Here is a 19210-nt window from a genome sequence, read left to right on the forward strand (position 1 = left end):
AGTGCAAAAAATGTTAAGTACCAAATCTAAGCATTTTAGATGGACCAAAAAATGTTAAGGACTACATCTCGGGTGAGGAGTTGTATGATTGAAGAGTGAAAAAAAATGTATTCAAAATGTTAAGGACCAAATTGGCAATGTAATCTTATGTAAATATGCTGCATAAGATTGGGATATAATAAGTATATTCACAATGAATTAGCAATTCAGAATGAAATTTTAAGATTGGGTTATAACAAATATCAACATACAATTCATTTCCCTTGCAATCTGTCCATATTCAACATACATTACCCAAAATGAGAACCACCAAAAGCAACCACAAGTTTATAAAGTGAAACCACCATAACCTACAACAAGTAGGCACTAAACCTGTACAATGGGCACTGCCCAAACCAAAATCAACCAAATCAGCCAAAATCTAACTTTTTCAGGTGGTAACACAAGAGTTTTGAGGGGGTAATACAATTCTGGTTGTTACAAAAACACATTAGCATAGTTTCAGTTCTTCTTCACAATTGATGAAGCAGCATGGGTGTCACCCGCGGCCGCGGAGGGCTGATCCACAAACATATCGGCAACAGCAGTTGGCAGCGTAGCCTATTGTGACTGGGTTGATGACACAAAGTGCATTTTTGTACTGCTTCACCTCGCTGCCGCTTCTTCCCTACAAAACAGTGTGTTAACAACCAATATTAGTAAGGTTTATGTATTTTTAGGGTTTATAACATGGAAGACAATTATACCTTTTGCGCGTTTTGGGCTGTTCGGAGCAGCTGGCTCAAGTTGGGGACATTTTCTTTTGTTGTGACTGACAACTCCACAAAGCCGACATTTGTAATCCATCATCAACCCTTTCCGTGACATCTTTTGGCCTCCATTAATGTCATCTCTAACTTGCACTATACGGGCTGCCCGAGCCTTCTCTTTTGTCATTTCTCGAGCCTCTTGTACGCTCTTTTGTCTAGCTCCCTTCGGACGTCAGGGCAGCTTGGTCAGCTCGGGTGGAATAACATTCGGGTGGGCCGTCTTTGTCCATAGTTGCGGTCCTTGGACTGGATAGATGATGGCTCCATACACCATTTCGAAGGTTTCCTTGGAGTAGCACTTTGCGACAAAGTCGTCAACATTCTCCGAAGTCATCTCAATCGCTGCAATGGCATGTTGACACGGTAATCCAGTCAACATCCAGCGCCTGCAGCTACAAGTGCGGTCTCGTAGGTCGACAACAAATTGGTCATTCCACTTTGTATTGACTTGATAAATGCACTCCCCGGCCTCTTTCACCATGCATTCTCCAATCTCCTCCTTCGTCTTCTCAAGCTTCTTTCTGATTTTTGGGCCAAAAGCATCCTCCAACCTTGCCCCCATCTTCCTCCTTGTGGTAAACCTATCCATGAGATACATCCTAATATACTCGAGCATCCCATACAACGGCTTCTCCCGAGCAAATAGTAAGACCTTGTTGTAACATTCAGAAATGTTATTAACAAGGATGTCACATTTTGCTTCAAACCCAAAGAAGGCTCGACTCCAATTCTCCTTCGTTGTGTGATCTTCCAACCACTTGTATGCTTGCTCATTCTCTTCCTTCAATTCATTCATCGCCTTCTCGAAGCCATGAATATTAGTTGCTCGAGCTGCCTCCCAAATCAAGTCCTTCAAAATAATTGAAGGAAACGATTTCTTAAAATTGTTGTGCATAGGCCAAACACATTCTCCAAGTTCCATCCTTCTTGATGAATCATGTGCTTCGTCCTTTCATCGCTAGATGACGTTCCCGTTATTCTTGATGAATCATGTTTTTCTTAAAACATAATTTTAGAAAAACAATTAGAGCCACATAGATCCTCAAGCACGTCATCTAGCCTAGGTAGAGGGTGTCTATACTTGATAGTGATCTTATTGATGGCCCTACAATCCACACACATTCTCCAAGTTCCATCCTTCTTAGGCACCAAAATAACGGGAACGGCACAAGGTGAAAGAGATTCTCGGATCAAACCTTTGGTAACGAGTCCCTCGACTTGCCTTTGAAGCTCTTGAGTTCCTTTGGGTTTGCCTTGTATGTTTCCCGGTTGGGAAGAGAGGACACCGAAACGAAATCAATTTGGTGCTCAATCCCTCTCATGGGTGGGAGCTCGTTAGGAAGCTCATCCGGAAAGACATCCTTAAAACCATGCAAAACACTTTCAATCACCAAAGGACAAGGGTTAGTGTTAGCATTTAAACATAAATCATTCCGGACCATGAGGAGAATGGTTGAACGACTTTTTAGTGCCCACCCAAGGTCGGAAGACCTAGTTAACAAGAAACCTTTTCCCTCCCTTGCTTGTGGTTTTTCTCGTTTCGATACTTTATTTTTGCTCTCACCACCCCCACTCTCGCTTGGGTTTTTTAGCTCATCCTCTCTCACTAGCATTTTCTCTCTATCCCTTTCCCTTTCCCTTTGTAGATATTGGTGTGCCTCAAAAACATCCCTAGGCAAAAGGGGCTTCAACCTAACCTTCAAGCCATTCACCATGTAGAAATATTCATTAGTGAAACCATTCTTGTACACCCTTCTATCAAACTCGCAAGGCCTTCCCAACAACACATGACAAGCCGTCATTGGAATAATATCACACATCACCTCATTCTCAAAGACGTCATTCTTCAAGGGAAATAAGCATTGAGCCTTCACCTTTAGCTCCACGGACTCCCCTAGCCATTGAAGCTTGTAAGGATTGGGATGTTTGTTGACCTTCAACCCCAACTTGGCCACCAATTGTTCACTTACCACATTAGCACAACTACCCCCATCAATGATCACTAAACAAATTTTATTTCGTACCTTGCAATTCATATGGAAGATGTTGCACCTTTGATCATTATGCTCCTCAAGATCGGGTTGTACATTGAGCATCCTTAGCATCACTAGTGCCTTCAACCCCTCATCCTCTTCTTCTCCACTAGAATATCACACACGAGGCACACTCGCCTCCTTGCCTTCTATCACCCTTCCTTCTCATCCTCACTATGCACGCTACCATCTTGCCCAATAACCATCACTCTTTGGTTTGGGCCCTCACGCGCATAGTGACCATAACCCTTACACTTGAAACATTGAACCTTGCTAATTTCCGTTGAAGGAGGATTTTTGGTAGCTTGTGGACTTGGGTTCGGCGATGCCTTGTATGGTGCTTTGCCTTGAGTAATAGGCGAGCTCTCCATCTTCTTGGGAGGGGTACTCCACTTGTTTTCTCCCATCCCGGTTTGACTAGAGGCCACCCTTGCCTTGCTTTATCACACATCATAACCATGCTATAGTCATCTTGTTTCTTTGCTCTCCTTGCCTCTTCATCTTTTAGCATTGCACTCTCGATGTAGTAAGTTGACTTTCCTCCATGGTCACTTATTGTGATTTCTCCTCTACCTACACCAATAAGAGCTTTGCATGTGGCTAGAAAGTTTCTGCCTAAGAGTAGAGGAACTTGTTTATCAACTTTCATGTCTAGAACAAAGAAATCGGCAGGGAATATAAAATTTTCAACCTTTACCAATACGTCCTCGATCACCCATACCGCATTTGTTGCAGTATTGTCGGCTATCCTTAAGCAAACATATGTGGATTTGAGTGGCCCAATGTTGAGCTTCTCGTAGTATTCCAATGGCATTATGTTGACGCTAGCTCCAAGATCACAAAGAGCCTTGTCTACCTTACCATTCCCAATGGAACAACGAATGATGAATTGTCCAAGATCCCTCTACTTGACAGTCCTTTGCTTCTGGATGATTTCACTACAGTGAAGAGGTAGCTTTAGATCAGATTTCTGAAGCTTTTGCTTCTTCATCACCGCCTCTCTCAAGAGCTTGGCTTACCTAGGTATTTCCTGCAGTTCATCAACAAGAGGGAGGTTAGTATGACATTTACAGAACATATTAAAGAACTGTCGAAATTGCTCTTCAAGTGTGAACTTCTTTTTGGGTTGGAAGGGCAGGATGATTCTATTGTGTCGCACAAGTTGATCAGGCGTTGACTCTTTCTCAGCGGTCGACTAACTTTGCTCCAGCTGCCCGCTGGGCTGCGCACAACCATCGGATTTCGTGCCCGAGGTACTGGCTTCTGACAATGACTTCTTTGCATCCCAATTTTGGTTGATGTTGGCAGCCTTGGCAGCAACCTTAGCTTTCTCCTCCTCCGTCTTCTTCTGAACATGATCCATTTGCATCTTAATGGTAGACACAGTGGATGCAACAGTGTTTAACCCAATTTCGAGCTTATTCAATCTTTCCTCTACAAATCCAATCTTGGCCTCGTTGTTTTTCCATCCTCAAGCATTACCTCCAAGATCTTTTGGATGCCGACCTCAAATTTGTCTTCCTTGGTAAGTGGCTCCACTCCTTTCTCTTTGCTTACATTGAACCCGACGGAAGATTGGAAAAAATTATGATTATTAGCATGTGATACATTTGGATGTGGGTGATTTCCATTATTAAAACTACCACCCCCCTGACTAGGACGATCATTATTATTATAAAGCCTGTAGGGATCACCCCGATTTTAGACATATTTGACATCTTTGATGCCATTCCTTTCTTTGCTTGGAGCTTCTAATTTTTCAAGTCTTGCTCTGATGGATGCCAATTCCTGAGATGTTTCATTCCCACATGGTCTCTTCACTGCATCTACCCTCTCGGTTTTATGCTTTTCCTTGGACCAACCCCGACTGTTGGTGGCTAATTCCTCTATCACCTCCATAGCGGCAACTCCTCCTTTCCTCAAGAATCCCCCATTCGCCCCTGAATCCAACAAACTAGAAATTTTTTCGTTAAACCCATTATAAAGGATTCCTACCTGATGGTCGATTCCGAAACCATGGTTTGGGCATTTGCGAAGAAGAGCTTTGAAACGCGCGAGAGCTTCAATAGAGGTTCATCGTATCCTTGCACGAATTGAAAGATCTCACACTTCAGCTTTAGGATGGTGCCAGACGGGTAGTACTTGTCGAGGAAGAGTACCACTAAATCCTTCCAATTGGTGGTTTTATCTGCAGGTAGACAATCATACCATTCTTTAGCAGCATCAGTTAAGGAAAAAGGGAAAAAGTCTTACCCTCACAATATCATCATCAACATCGTTGATCTTGGTTGTATTAGCTATTTCCACGAACTTGGTGAGATGTTGATTTGCGTCCTCAGTGTCTCTTCCTGCGAAGGCATTTTGTTCAACCCTATTGATTAAGGGTATCCCCAACTTGAAGTTATTGGCATCTATCTGCGGACCTGCAGGAATGTCCACAATGTTACCATGACTAAACATATTCATAACTGTAACTACCTCCCTTGCACGTTTTTCTTTTTCAGCCTTTGCCCAAGCTCTCTCTGCTCGCATCTCTTCCACCTCCTTTCGGAGAGCGACAATAAGATCATGGTTGGTAGGTTCCCCCATCTTGTTTCCACCACAATTTGTTTCTCAAAACGTGCAAGTATCTGCAGAAACTACTAAAAATAAAAACGAAAATGAAAAAAAATGAAAGCAGTAAAATCCAAAGTAGCAAAATAATCCTTTGGAAGATATAAATCACAAAGTGAATGTGTTCCCCGACAACGGCGCCAAAAACTTGGTGCACTTTTTATTAGCACTAAATAAACCTGCAAGTATACATAGTATATACAGTATAGCTAAAGGTCAGTATCGGATATCGAACACAGGGAAAACAATCACAAATTAGCTACCTTCTACTAAGCTTTGTTCACTATTTGGAAAACTGAAAGTTTTGGAGATTTTGAAAACTAAAAACAGTTTGAAAGCAATAAACAACTAATTGCAAATAATTAAAGAGGTAAAAATATGAGAGATAAGAGACTTTCAGGGATGTGCGTTCGCAGTTATGGTTATACAAATTCCAAATACAATACTCTAGCATAGTTTATAATTCGATAGAACGAGTAACATAAGTTTTGCCCATGCGGTACAAGCGTAGATTACTAACACTAGGGTTGTCAATCCTAACTCCGTAACTCCTAAAAGCTCCTAAAACCCTTGGAAAGTCCCCACTCTCAATTAACAGTGCCATTTTAAGGGAAGCTAATTGTAGTGTCTACTAAGTGGATCTAACTCGCCAACCTCCTGTCACGATTATGTAGCAAGTTATATTAAATCATCACCGAATGTATCACTCAAACGTGAAGTATTATGGAACAACTTAGGGAAGAAATGAAGTAAAAACAAAACGGATATTAAATAGAAAACGGAATTGTATAACCAAAGTCGTTACTAACACATCTCTAGAATCCTATGAATTTAGTCACACATAATTGGGAAGACAAAATGAACATAAGAACTAAAGCTAATAAAACCCAAAGGTTGAATCCTTATAGCTCTTTGATGATCTCTTGCTTCCTTCTTCAACCCCTTGCACAATGAAGAACTCTCAAGTTTATGCTCTAGAATTATAAGGCAAAAAGAAGATACTAATAAAGAGGTTTGAGGGGATATTTATAGAGGAAAAATCGAGCAGTGTGAAATAAGGTAAAAGGTGGCTAAGCTTGGTAAATTTTGGGGAGAAAGTAGGTCAAATTTGTGCACCGCGTTTTCACAGCGGGCCGCTGCACCTTGGCCAGCGGTCGCTGCACATTGATCTGTAGCCTCCGCCTCTTGTATAGCGGTCGCTACACTATGTTGCAGTGGTCGCTGTGAATAATCACGTAGCTTCAGAAACTCTTCGAGCGGTCGTTGGGCGTGTTCTTCGTTTCAGCACAACTTTCTTCAGAGTGGACAACTACTGGCTCAGCGGTCGTTGGACCGCAGCGGTAGCTGTGCGTGTTGAAGCGGACCGCTGGACATCTTGAAAGCTCCAGATTTCCAACTTCGACTTTTTGCTGTCTTTGTAGGCTCAAATATGCACAAATCTCACAAAACACGTCAAAATACCAAAATAGAGAAAATATGCAAAATATGGACATGAATTGTGATTTTGACATTAAAAACGGACCAAATAAAGGCTTTAAAACAGTGCAAAATCAGAGCGTATCACCCATAAATTCCGCAAATGCGGTCTTCACCTTGTCACCCTCGGAATAGTTGTGTAAGGAGAAGATTTTATCCACTTGAGATTCCCACTCTAAGTAGGCTTCGGGATCAAACTTGCCATGGAATTCGGGGAGGTTGTGTTTCAAGGTCTTAGACCGGTCATCAAACCTCGGTCGGAGTCCCTCCTCATGGTACCTATCCATCCTAAATCTATCCACACAAAGCTCCATCCCTCCATGTTGGTTTCCTACCCCAAAACGACCATACCCCCCATTTCCTCCTCCAAACCGCCTATTGGCTACATTACCTCCCCCCCCCAAACCGTCCATTCTCCAAGTTGTTAACTCTATCCCGAACATTCCCTCCTTACCATCCCTCATATACCTCCTCTTCAAAAAATTCCTCTGGGACCTCATTGTGCATAGCATTGCCATAGGAGTGGGAGGTCTAGTCCTCCGCTCTTCCTTCAAAGTGTTGAACTCTTCAAATATTGTGTTTTGGGTGGCAAGTATATAATATTTACGATAATTTTGAATGTATAAAATATTTATAATTATTTTATATTTTTAAATGAATAATACATATTTGCAAGCTAATGCATGTTTATATTTTATTAATGAAGCTAGTGCTACTTAAATATTAATATAAAATTATTTATTTTATTATTAAAAATCATATTAAATTAAATTAAATATTTAAATATTAAATTCCGCCCTCGCCATTTTCGGAGTCTGGATCCGCCACTGGCGGAATCCGACTAATCCTGCTCGTCTGAGTTTACGGATTAAGGCCGAAAGTCTCCCAGCGGGTGGCGGGATTTGAACCGTGTTTGATAACATGTACATGTACTAGGCTCTCACACTATACCGCGATTATTTGCAAAGCGGACTCGCATGAAGATGGTTTTTGTTGTACAACAAAGATAATATGCTAGTTGTTATTGTAGCGCTAGAGGCATCATCCACTGTGTATGACATAATAGCAAGTGTTATCAGGAGGAACTGGAACTTAACTCATGGAGTCGACACCATAGAAGAATCAGCTAGTGGTCAGCTCTGAAATTCCCGGGGACATGGTAAACTCTAGCTAGAGATGACGGTTCTTAACTTGTTGGTGATTTTTTTCTATTTAACTGTTGCTTTACTGAACTGATGGTTTGCATTCATAATAAAAAAAAATCTAAGAGAATAGGACCACATATTGCCTCCGTAAACAAATGTTTCCTCTCCTATGTACAAGAGGTCCATCACTTATTTGCTATACCACTACGAAAATGATCAGCTTTGAATATAATGTTGTTCAATAATGGGCTATCTAGTTATATAATCAACTTGTCACCCATAAATCAATAATTTAGCCTATTAAATCAAATTTCTACTTTGTCGAATACCTTAATTTTGTATACGACCTCAAAAAGCACCAAGATTTATGTAGCTGAAATTGGGCCTATATTCAAAATATACGAGAAGACGCATCATTGATGGATGCTAATGCGACCACTTTTAATAATGAAAAGTATTATAGTATCACTAAGTTCTTATTAAAAATAAAAATAATTGAGTTAAATATGGTTATTATTTTCATAGCACTAATATATGGAGTAGTAAGTAGTTTCAACCAAATTCCAACAATTCGTTTATTAAAATGTTATTTTTTAAATACTGGAATAACAATACTATAATTTAACTTGACATTGATTTCAATGTAATTCTCATAAATGGTTGTTTTGATTGAAACCTTGAACATTAATCATAAATTAATGAAGAAAAATAGGACTAGTTGTTGTAGTTTATCCCTGGAGGTTTGAAGTCATAAAATATTGGTAAGAACTTTCAGAAAAATTATAAAAATAGCTCAAATTAAAAAAAAGTCCAAAAAATAGTCTGAAGTTTCCCGAAACTCAAAATGTTTATATATGTGGTTTTCTGAGACTATTGGGGTTTTATTGAACACAATTATATTTTCTACTCACGTATCATTTATTAGAATTGTCGAAAGAGATCAAATACTTATATATATATATATATATATATATATATATATATATCACTTTTAATAATGAAAGTCTTATAGTATCACTAAATTCTTATTAAAAATAAAATTATGATTATTATTTTCATAACACTAATATATAAGTAGTTGTTCAACTAAGTTCCAACAATTCGTTTATTAAAACATTATTTTTAAAATATTGGAATAACAGTATAATTTAACTTGACATTAATTTCAATGTAGTTCTAATAAATCTTTCTAATCTGGGTATATATTATTTTCATCGAATTTTTCGCACATTATAAAATTTGATGTCATTAAAATGGTCAAAGTTAAACCATGTTCTAGGATTCTATTAATTTTCCAATAATTAATGAATTAATGACCCACTCATTACATAATTACTCACAAATGGTTGTTTTGGTTGAAACCTTGAATATTAATCATAAATTAATGAAGAAAAAAATAGGACTAGTTGTTGTAGTTTATCGCTGGAGGTTTGAAGTCAAAAGTTCTGTCATAGTAGTATAATTAAATATATTCTATCCAGTCCCATAAAAACATGTGCACTTTTCATTTTCGTCCATCACGTAAAAAAATTTACATTATTTTTATAGAAAGTTGTTCCCACCTTATTATTTATATATATCAATTTATTTACAACTTATATCATTATGACCACCTTTTTATACAGAAGAAGCAATATAGAAATTATTGAGTTAAACTAATGTTGATTTGATGACTGCACCAAATAAAAACTTGGGTAGTCATTGAATAAAGTATAGACATTATTGCACTAGTAGTCTGAGTTTTGAAGATAATAGATTTTTTATGTGTAGTTGTTATTACGAAAAGATTAATTAAGTTGGTTATGATAGTTGACTATGATTTATGTGAAATGAGGGAGGCAATATTCATTCAATTAAGCTCTATATAAATATAGGTATATTAATTGATGTTTGAGTTCCAAGTCAACCATTAATGGCAGCCTCCTCCTTGTGGAATCATCCCGCCGGCCCCCAAAACCAGTAGTTCTCCTATCCTTTCTCTCCATCTAATTAAATTTATAGTTAGGAATTAATGTTTTATTTTGTGTTTCAATAGCTAGTGGAATTTCAATTTAATCTTAACCTAGCTATATTATTACTCATTATGCAGTTCACTTCTGGGCCCCAACCTTCAAATGGGGTTTAAACAATAGCAAACGTTGCAGATTTTAGTAAGCCACATGAAAGCATCTCATATCCTCAACAAATAGGTATGCTACGCGTTTATAATTCTTGTCAATTTAATTAAATACTTAAAAAAGAATGATGTCTTTTATAGCTCTTGCTGCTTCTGGACTCATATGGGCTCGTTACACTACTATAGTTACCCCGGTTAGTAAACCCATTCTCCTCAAAAATAAATAAATGCATATCACTGTTTAGGTACTACCATAGTATTGTTTAAACAAATTGTGGTCTATATATAAAGTTCACAATGTTATACATAAAAATTTAACAACTTCACATTTGTTTGGAATTGTTCAACATAAGAATTAAACTCTCAGCTTGCAATATTAATACTTGCATCGGATTGAAATTTGGAAATAAAACGAGATCTTCCCAAAATGCATGTATATATCTCAATAACAAAATTGATATAATTTAAATTAAGAGATATAGATAGCGAATTAATATAAAATTCAGAGATAGAGATAGAGTTAGGGGTGTGGAAACGGGTACCCGCGGGTACCCGAACTCGAAAAGCTCAATATTTTACTACCCAATCCCGACCGGTATAGTTATACAGGTATCTCAAACCTGCAGGCATCATTTGAGTTGATATGTGTGTGTCACTATGTGTACGTATATAATATATATGTGTACCAATATATGTGTGTATTGCTATTGATTGTTACTAGCACTCAATCCGTCCACCATTAGGAGTTCAAGTTTACCATTTTAGTCCATTACCAATTAGGAGTTTCGGTTTACTTTCACTATAAATGATAGATAGACCCAACAAGCCAATAACTCATTTCACTCACATTTTATTATAAAACTATATATAAAAATATGTCTCACTTTTCACTATCTTTTACCACCCACTTTTCATTATATTTCTTAAAACTTATGTCAAACTCAAATGAGACTCCTATTGGCGGACATTATATATGTGGGTGTACATGTAGTATAATACATGTGTATGCTACTGTGTTTTATATAGAGCGAATAAAAATAAATAAAGTTTATTGGGCATTAAATATTTGAAATTAACTAACTAAAATAAAAAATTTGAAAACCCCAATCCTAAAATTATCGGGTATTATTGGGATTGTCGGATATACCCGTACCCGCAAAACTTTAAAACTTACTACCCAATCCTGCCCCGTTTCCCGCTATCGTCGGGTAGTGGGTGGTACCCGATACCCGACGGGTATCAGGTCGGGATGGGAAGTACCCATTACCCGCTACCCATTTCGCCACCCCTAGATATAGTCATAGTCTCATAGAGATATATAGAGCAAATCAAAAGAAAACAATCAAATTAATTTGTATAAATTGTAGCCATAAGACCGACAAAATTGAGTTGGAGATATGCTCAATTTAATTTATTATCAAATTAACTGAGTATAGAACCAATGATTATTTTTAAGCTAAGTATAACCGAATGTGTGCGAAATAGTTGTACTAGGTCTACCAAGATAAATATTCTATGTATTCATTGAAGTATATTAATTGTAGCTGTGAAGCAATTAAAGAAAATACTACCAGTAATTGAAAATGATCATTTTGTTGTCAAAGAAAAATTGGAACTTATTCGGTGTGAGCTTGGGAATGTCATCACAGGGATTTGTCAACTTGCCCGCAAGTCTTGGTAAGTACTCACTACTCTATATGTTAATTTAGGTTTGCGACTTTTTAATTATATGATTTCATATTACTCATATGTATGTTAATGTTACATTTATCCTGATCAAATTATAATTATGACTATTAAGCCTAGTTAAGGATTGATCATTTTTATGTGAGATTAATAATAAATTATACATGGTGCTCGCTATTTAGGAGATATTAGTCATTTCCCTAACTCTCATATTATTTATAAAGCTTTTAAAGTTTCGAAAGTCAATATAAAAATACTCAAGATTTTATAGTATTTTCAGATAATAATTTTTTGTTAATATTACTTTAGATTATAATTTTATTTGTCCCAGTCCGCGAGCGAGTACACAAGCTGTTGTAGCTCTAATTAAATTTCTTGAACTGTAATTGTCAGCTTATAAAAAGTACAAAGTTAATGTATTCTTCAAGTGTTTCAACTAATTTATTAATTTTTTTATATCTTATCTACGTCTAGGTGATCAATAAAGCAAAGGAGTAATGTCACTTGCCAAATAATATAGTTCACCATTCAAATAACATTAATTAGTGCACCTTTGTTTTACAATTGCATGCATGGTTATATATAAGAGCATCCACAACTGTGCTATTGCCAACGAGCACGGTTGTGGGCCCGGCCCCACTTTTTTGTCTGCTCTTAGGCAAGAGCACAACACCCACATTCGTGCTCTTCCGCAAGGACAAGCACAAGGGTCCCACCATTCTATTATTCAATTTAAATAAAAACATTTCCATAATATTAAAATTCATTAAAAAAAAACCGAAATAATATTACAAATTACAAATAAAATAAAAATTACATAATTAAAATACTAAAAAATAAAATTACATAATTAAAATCCTAAAAATTAAAAATTACATAATTAAACTCCTACAAATTAAAAATTACATAATTAAACTCCTAAAAATTAAAAATTACATATTTAAAGGCTAAAAATACCCCCAATTGTTTTTGGAGTCCCAATATCATGGCCTCATGCGATCGAAGTTATGGGGGGGTCATAGTTGACCTATCAGCCATATTGAGTTGGGCCAAAATCCCCCACAACGAGTTGGTGGGGGTGTAGTGTATTGTGAATTTTTTGGTGTGAAAGTGAGGGTATTTATAGATGAAAATGTGTATTTTTTGGGGAAAAAATTGAAAAATAAATTAAAAATGGGTAGAAAACGGATATAATTTTTTGGGAAGTGGGAATTTTTTTTCTTTTTAATCGGTTTTTTTAATTAAAAATCAAATTTTTTTTAAAAAAATAAATCAAATTGCCAACGGCTATGCCGTTGGCCAATCACCGCCTGCCACGTCGCCTGCTCGCTGGCACGGACGTGCTCGATGCATCGAGCAGCGCCGTGCCAGCGGCACGAGTGCAGCGGCGGACAGCGTCTCCGTGCCGCTGGCACGGACTGACGGACGAGCTGCAGCTCGCCGTTGTGGATGCTCTAATACTCTAGGTTTCTTCAGTAATAATAAAGGCTATATTTCTGTTAAATGAAATCCTAGAGATATTACTCGCTCTACAATGCATTATCTAATTCTATTTGATTAGCTGAATGGACTGATCCTCCTCATCCTCATCAAGAAGAGCTGCATGGACTCTATCCATATCCTCAGGCTACATATACCATAGACGAACCAAGTAAGGAAAGGAGTTTCCACAACTAATGGAGTATGCTTAAGCACATTGTATAAAATATAAATACACAAACATGATACCTCAAGGCAAAAGCCGGCAGCACGTGCACACAGGGGATGGAATGACACACGGCAATTAAAGTCGGAGCACTGATTTTCAGAAGAAGAAAATAAGGATGAACATGACAAAGTTTCTATAGAAGCATAGTCAGAAGAATATGAACTAACATAAATGTCAACTAACCAAACCACCCATCAGTAGAGTTAATAGATTTTTTCCAAACTGGGCCTTTACTTTTCATGATTGATAAGATAGGTGATAAGTATTTTTATCCTCATTACTAGGATTCCTCCAATCCAACCTTTTCCATGGAATATGAATCAAGCAAAACTAAATCATACAGTAGGAATGATCAAGGGCATTGTGATATTCTAAAACTCCAATCCATCTAAGTATACAAGGGACTAACCTATACTATATTTAGCTATCTAAGCTGATCCTCAAAAGTAAACACCCCCTTAAGAGAAGCATAATTTTTTTTCAGGATTACTGATCCCAAAAATACGCTGCAAGATGTGTGACAGCCATCAGTAGAATTTGATGCAGAATCACAGATGGACCCTTTGTGTCAAACGAGAATATGTACATGTATAAAACATTATTAAAGTCAGAACATGAATTCTGTTGAATAGTTCAAAAAGGGTTATTAAACTCATAAACTCAGAACATTATTAAACAAGACAATTTAGCTAAGAATTTTAGTTCAAAAAGGAATTAGCTATGAAGTTGCAGGGAACAAATAGAGACCTGGAATCCATATGGCGCAAGCCAAATGAGCCCAACAGTCATCTCCTGAAGTTAAATTCATTCAGAACATCAAGCTGGTTTTATTTATTGATTATCGAATACAGCAAATGGTCGGATGAAGAAGTGGAAAAATTAAAGGTAGTATTAATCTTAAAGTACCTACTACAGGAAAAAGGCAGCATAGAGGAGATACAGGTGCTCCAGGACGGCATAAGTTGCATAACCAAAGCACTCCACCACAGCATCTGGCATGCACCTGAGCAGGTATACATGACAAAAAAGGAGAGAGAAGAAACTTCAATAAAAATCCAAAACAGTGAAGTTACCATATTCTTGAAACAGAAAATTAAAAGCAAGCAAAATATATGGAGTACACAGAATTAGTAGCATAACATACTGATGGCAGGATATCAGTCTAAAAGTGTTTTCAACAACAAAGTTAGCTGATGCAAAGTCAGGCTACCTTGCTCTGTAAATTCAATTTACAACAGAGGATACTCATGGTAGAGCAGTTTAAGGAACATCAATTTCATAACTTCACTGCAGTATAAGAAAAGATTTTACGAAATTGTGAAGCTGCGAGATATCAGAAATCAGGCGATAAATATTTTTTGCAAGCTTGGGTTATCAGGAAAGGGAAGGGGAATAAGAAAATCAATGCAACCAGCAAAAAGTTCAAGCAATTGACAATAGATTTAGAACTAATTGACATAAGCATGGTCATGGTAAAACCATTGAATCTCAATACAAGAGTCTTGCCAACAAGTCAAGCAACATGATTTTTGCTAAAATCATTCTGGAGTTGCATAAAATAAAATTTTGAAATCAGTGAAAAAGAAATTAATTTAGTAGCAAGGTTCTCTAACATAATTGCATAACACTGAGAACAAAGAAAATAAAATAGGAAAGCTATTTGTAATAATGGTTCCTTGACAGAAAGGAGGACCAACTCGCTGTATTAATGTAAATAACGGATCAATGCAGTTCATTTAATGACAAATCAGATAATAAATGTCGCAAGATACGGACTTACCATCATCCTGCATTTGTCACACTGGAGAAATAAGTTGTTCTCGTACTCCTGAATTAAATATTCGAAATTATTATTCAACTCATGAAATATAGTTTTGCTGATAATGAAATTATGTTTAAATATATTAGAAAAAGATGAAGAGAACTACAATACATTGTTAGGATTGCTATACTGAAAAACATATTCCACGCATGTTGCATGGATAGAATTGCTTGTATACAATGTATTCTACAATCCACTTTTAACCCAAGAGGAGAAGAAGTAATTTTTATCGCATTGGTTTTTGCTTGTGCATTTATAAGATGTTTCTCTAACATTTAAATGTATAAGAAGCAAACAAGTCTAATTCTTCTGCATAGTAGACTGGTCATGAACGACGTTCACAGAAGGTGACGCAGTCGGTTCTTTGTAGATGAGAAACAGAATTTCACAACCTAGATAGGCTTTGGCTACCTATCGTGAAAGATTGCAGTGTCAGTCCGCACGTTTCCTTACCTTAGGAAATAAACGACACTGGAGTGGTATAGCACTGAAGGATCTAACAGTTGAGATAAGTCTTTCTTGCTATTTACTGAAAGACGAGGTCTCAGTGATTGTTATTTCTTAATCATTGTTGACATAGCATTGAGCATACGATATTGATTGTCCACTACTTTGCTTTATCAAATGGCGCAGATTTTTCGCAATCTAAGAATCTTGATATCTTGGGTAATGGTGATCAATGTCTAGAGGTGCTAGTATTGTTATTACAATGAATCGTGTGCTAGATGAGTCCAGTTTGATAATATCCTCAAGAGGTGTTTGAAAAAGGTTTTATCATTCAGAGACCCGACCGGTTGAAATTTATTCCAGAATAATAAATAAAGATTTTGAACTAGACAACTTTTGGAAAAATATATTAATTAATTAATTAAAGTCAAATAGCAGACTTAAATTTTAATTATTGGATATTTATATCTTAAACAGGGGAAATAATAAATTAAAGAGGTAAAGCTCAGATTACTCATAATTTGGAATTTGACGGGTAGTCAATATTATTACACTATAGTGGATGATAATAATATTCCTTTTGGATTTGAATTGAATTGGTGCTCAATTTAATTAGTAAAAGTCCAATAGATTTGGCCCAAATCCAACCTCCATGGATCCCTAATCTGGCTCATTACAACTCTATATAAATGAGACTAAATAGAAGACAAAAGAATTAATTTTATCATTAATTGAGCTTAAAATTTCGTGCTCCCTCTCTCTAGAGGAGAAGAAAATTTTCACCCCTACTGGTGGGAATTCTGTCTTCTGTCTAGTCAAGTCATTTTCGATTCTAACAAGCTTTTCCCACCCAAAGGCCATTATCTGAGTCTGGAATACAAACTAGAAGGTTCGTGGTTGAGTATGAAGAACATCACTTGGAGAAGGCGCAAGCAATCGACGATTCTTTGGAGAATCAGATCGGTAAATCTAAACCGAAGGAATTTATGAATTAGGGTTTAAATTCCTTAAGAATGAATTATTGTGCGTTCTTGTATTCAATTGAATGTTTAACATGTGATTAATTAATCCCATAATCTATCAAGTAGATATGTAGATCTTGCTTATTTGGTTCTGCATGTCTTACGTTGTGCAAGGGGTACCAAACCCCAACAAATTCATCAAAACTACTTTTTGGTCATATACATTAAGTATGTTAACTTTTGGTCCTAAATATTTAGTCCATATTTAACGATTATGTAAAAAATTAACAGTGAACCGCGTTTTAAAGTTCAAAATTGGTCTCTCACAATTGCAAAAAAAACTTATTTGGTCCTACACATTTTAAGTGTGTTAGTTTTTTTTCCTAGATAATATGTTATGAATGAAGTCAAAATGTGATTGACCTTTAATCTTTACAAAACAGATAAATATGAAGTATAATATAATGTCTGGGACGAAAAACTAATACATTATATGACCAAAAATATTTGTTTGAGGCAATGTACGTTACTAATTTTGAACTTTTATTTTTTCTTTTTTTAATTTTGCAGCAATTACCATCCAACGTGTTTTTCTTTGAAAACATATATGCGAATTTCCTCCTTCGAACATTGGTCGCTTAAGTTGGTATAGTTACGTGACATGACTTGTTTTAGTAAAGAATCAATTGTTTTCGTATCAAACACTTTAATGATTATATAGATTATTTAACATCTATTTCAATCACTTTTGAAAATAGAAATGTCAATTTAGTCATAAATGGGGACCGGTCGGCTCAAATAGATAGAAAGGGAAAGGTTAGAAATAAACCTCTAGCTAGAGAAATAAGTTCTGTTTTAGCTCAATTTGTTCAAACCTAAAGACCCAAAACCAAGTAAGTTGATCATATTGACATTTCCATTATTCAATACACGCTATATATTTTAGTAACAAGTACTCCTCCGTCCCTTCGTAGTAGAGACATTTCTTTTCGACACGAGATTTAAGAAAAAATTATTTTAAATGAGTTAAGTAAAAGGAGAATAAAATAGAAAGAAAAATATAGAGAGATGAAGAGAGAGTAAAACAAGAGAAATTAAAGTACTTTTTGCCAAAAAAGGAAATAACTCATTTACAGACAACCCAAAAAGGAATACGACTTAGCTACAGAAGTACGGATGGAATAATTAACTAAGAGTCCTTGTTTTAAAATTTTAGAGGCGTTAAATTTTGGAAAATTATAAAAAGTAAATAATCTTCACACAATTGCAAAATTGAACGTGTTCAAAAGTCATACGGGATTCAGACATATATGGAGTACTTTTACCCCAGCCCCCCACACCAAAAAAAATAAATCAGTATGGAATTTACATCAAAATCTAAAAGAAGGGCAATAAAATAAAAGAAAATAGCAGATCGGATTTTAAACTAACTTGGGTGAGGTGCTTTCGGTACAAAATACTAGTATAAAAAATGTTGCATTGGTACCAATAAAAAATGCTCCATTGGTACCTATCTGTCTCGATTAAGATGACATATTTCTTTATCGTAACAGGATTTTAGGAGTTATTAGTTATTGTATTTAATTTGAGATGAAAAAAATACAGTTGCACGTATTAAATGGAGAGAGAAAGACTATTTAATTTGAGATAAAAAAATACGGTTAATTGAAAAAACAATAGTTGAGCATATACAATTGCACATATTAAATAGAGAGAGAAAGACTATTTAATTTGAGATAAAAAAAAAATACAGTTGCACGTATTAAATGGAGAGAGAACGACAATTAAATATTTTCATTAAAAAATAATAGTTGAGCATATTAATTAGAAGAGAAACTTACTGTATTATTTAAAAAATAGAAATGTATGTTATCTTAGTTAAGACGAGATATCTAAAAAAATTACAGTTGCACATATTAAATGGAGAGAGAAAGACAGTTAAATATTTTAATTGAAAAAACAATAGTTGAGCATATTAATTAGAAGAGAAATTTACTGTATTATTTAAAAAACAGAAATGTATGTTATCTTAGTTAAGACGAGATATCTCAAAAAAATACAGTTGCACATATTTAATGGAGAGAGAAAGACAGTCAAATATTTTAATTGAAAAATTAATAGTTGAGCATATTAATTAGAAGAGAAATTTACTGTATTATTTTAAAATAGAAATGTATGTTATCTTAGTTAAGACGAGATATTTATAATATATTACAAAACTGACACACATAAGTATATTATTGGAAAAGAAGGAGATCAATAATTAATACTTCCTCCGTCCTCATAAAATATACAAACTTGTAAATGACACGTGTTTTAATGTGCAATTGGTGAAATAAGAGAGAGATGAGAAAAAATAAGAAAGAAAGAGTAAAAAGGTAGTGGAAGTAGTA

The 19210-nt window shown here is 35.7% G+C and overlaps 3 protein-coding genes and 1 long non-coding RNA gene across 6 annotated transcripts; 1 reads left to right on the forward strand and 3 right to left on the reverse strand.

Moving 5' to 3' along the window:
- Positions 1-981: 981 nt before the first annotated feature.
- On the reverse strand, positions 982-1731 carry LOC121749406. Its single transcript, XM_042143977.1, has one exon. It carries the CDS (start codon positions 1729-1731, stop codon positions 982-984), a length of 750 nt encoding a protein of 249 aa, XP_041999911.1.
- Positions 1732-1999: 268 nt separating this feature from the next.
- Positions 2000-2914, reverse strand: LOC121749407. The gene has a single exon (XM_042143978.1). The coding sequence runs from the start codon at positions 2912-2914 to the stop codon at positions 2000-2002; it is 915 nt and encodes a 304-aa protein (XP_041999912.1).
- A 7012-nt stretch (positions 2915-9926) lies between these two features.
- On the forward strand, positions 9927-14251 carry LOC121747206. Of its 2 annotated transcripts, XR_006039158.1 has the most exons (5): positions 9927-10035; positions 10166-10265; positions 10334-10386; positions 11842-11869; positions 14071-14251. It is a non-coding gene; the product is annotated as an uncharacterized LOC121747206 (long non-coding RNA). The 2 variants fall into 2 exon arrangements; XR_006039157.1 differs by having other exon boundaries at positions 10166-10386.
- On the reverse strand, positions 13214-15283 carry LOC121747205 (histone-lysine N-methyltransferase TRX1-like). 2 transcript variants are annotated; one of them, XM_042141205.1, is made up of 5 exons: positions 14797-15283; positions 14497-14589; positions 14334-14378; positions 13607-13675; positions 13214-13505 (listed from the first exon to the last, which is right to left on the reverse strand). In XM_042141205.1, the coding sequence occupies exons 1-5, from the start codon at positions 14833-14835 to the stop codon at positions 13428-13430; spliced, it is 324 nt and encodes a 107-aa protein (XP_041997139.1). In that variant the 5' UTR covers positions 14836-15283; the 3' UTR covers positions 13214-13427. The 2 variants fall into 2 exon arrangements, 1 of the variants encoding a protein (XP_041997139.1); XR_006039156.1 differs by having other exon boundaries at positions 14493-15283.
- Positions 15284-19210: the final 3927 nt, after the last annotated feature.

The sequence above is a fragment of the Salvia splendens genome, chromosome 9, assembly GCF_004379255.2.
Source record: "Salvia splendens isolate huo1 chromosome 9, SspV2, whole genome shotgun sequence".
In the NCBI taxonomy this organism is placed as follows: Eukaryota; Viridiplantae; Streptophyta; class Magnoliopsida; order Lamiales; family Lamiaceae; genus Salvia; species Salvia splendens.

What these genes read in the sequence shown, in the direction of transcription:
- LOC121749407 (XM_042143978.1), bottom strand. Translation starts at nt 2,914, where the DNA reads ATGCTAAGGATGCTCAATGTACAACCCGATCTTGAGGAGCATAATGAT.
- LOC121747205 (XM_042141205.1), bottom strand. Translation starts at nt 14,835, where the DNA reads ATGAGTATCCTCTGTTGTAAATTGAATTTACAGAGCAAG. An exon ending in TATGCTGCCTTTTTCCTGTA is followed by an intron (nt 14,379 to 14,496) that starts GTAGGTACTTTA and finishes ATTTAACTTCAG; the next exon opens with GAGATGACTGTTGGGCTCAT. An exon ending in TTGCGCCATATGGATTCCAG is followed by an intron (nt 13,676 to 14,333) that starts GTCTCTATTTGT and finishes TCTGAAAATCAG; the next exon opens with TGCTCCGACTTTAATTGCCG.
- LOC121749406 (XM_042143977.1), bottom strand. Translation starts at nt 1,731, where the DNA reads ATGGAACTTGGAGAATGTGTTTGGCCTATGCACAACAATTTTAAGAAA.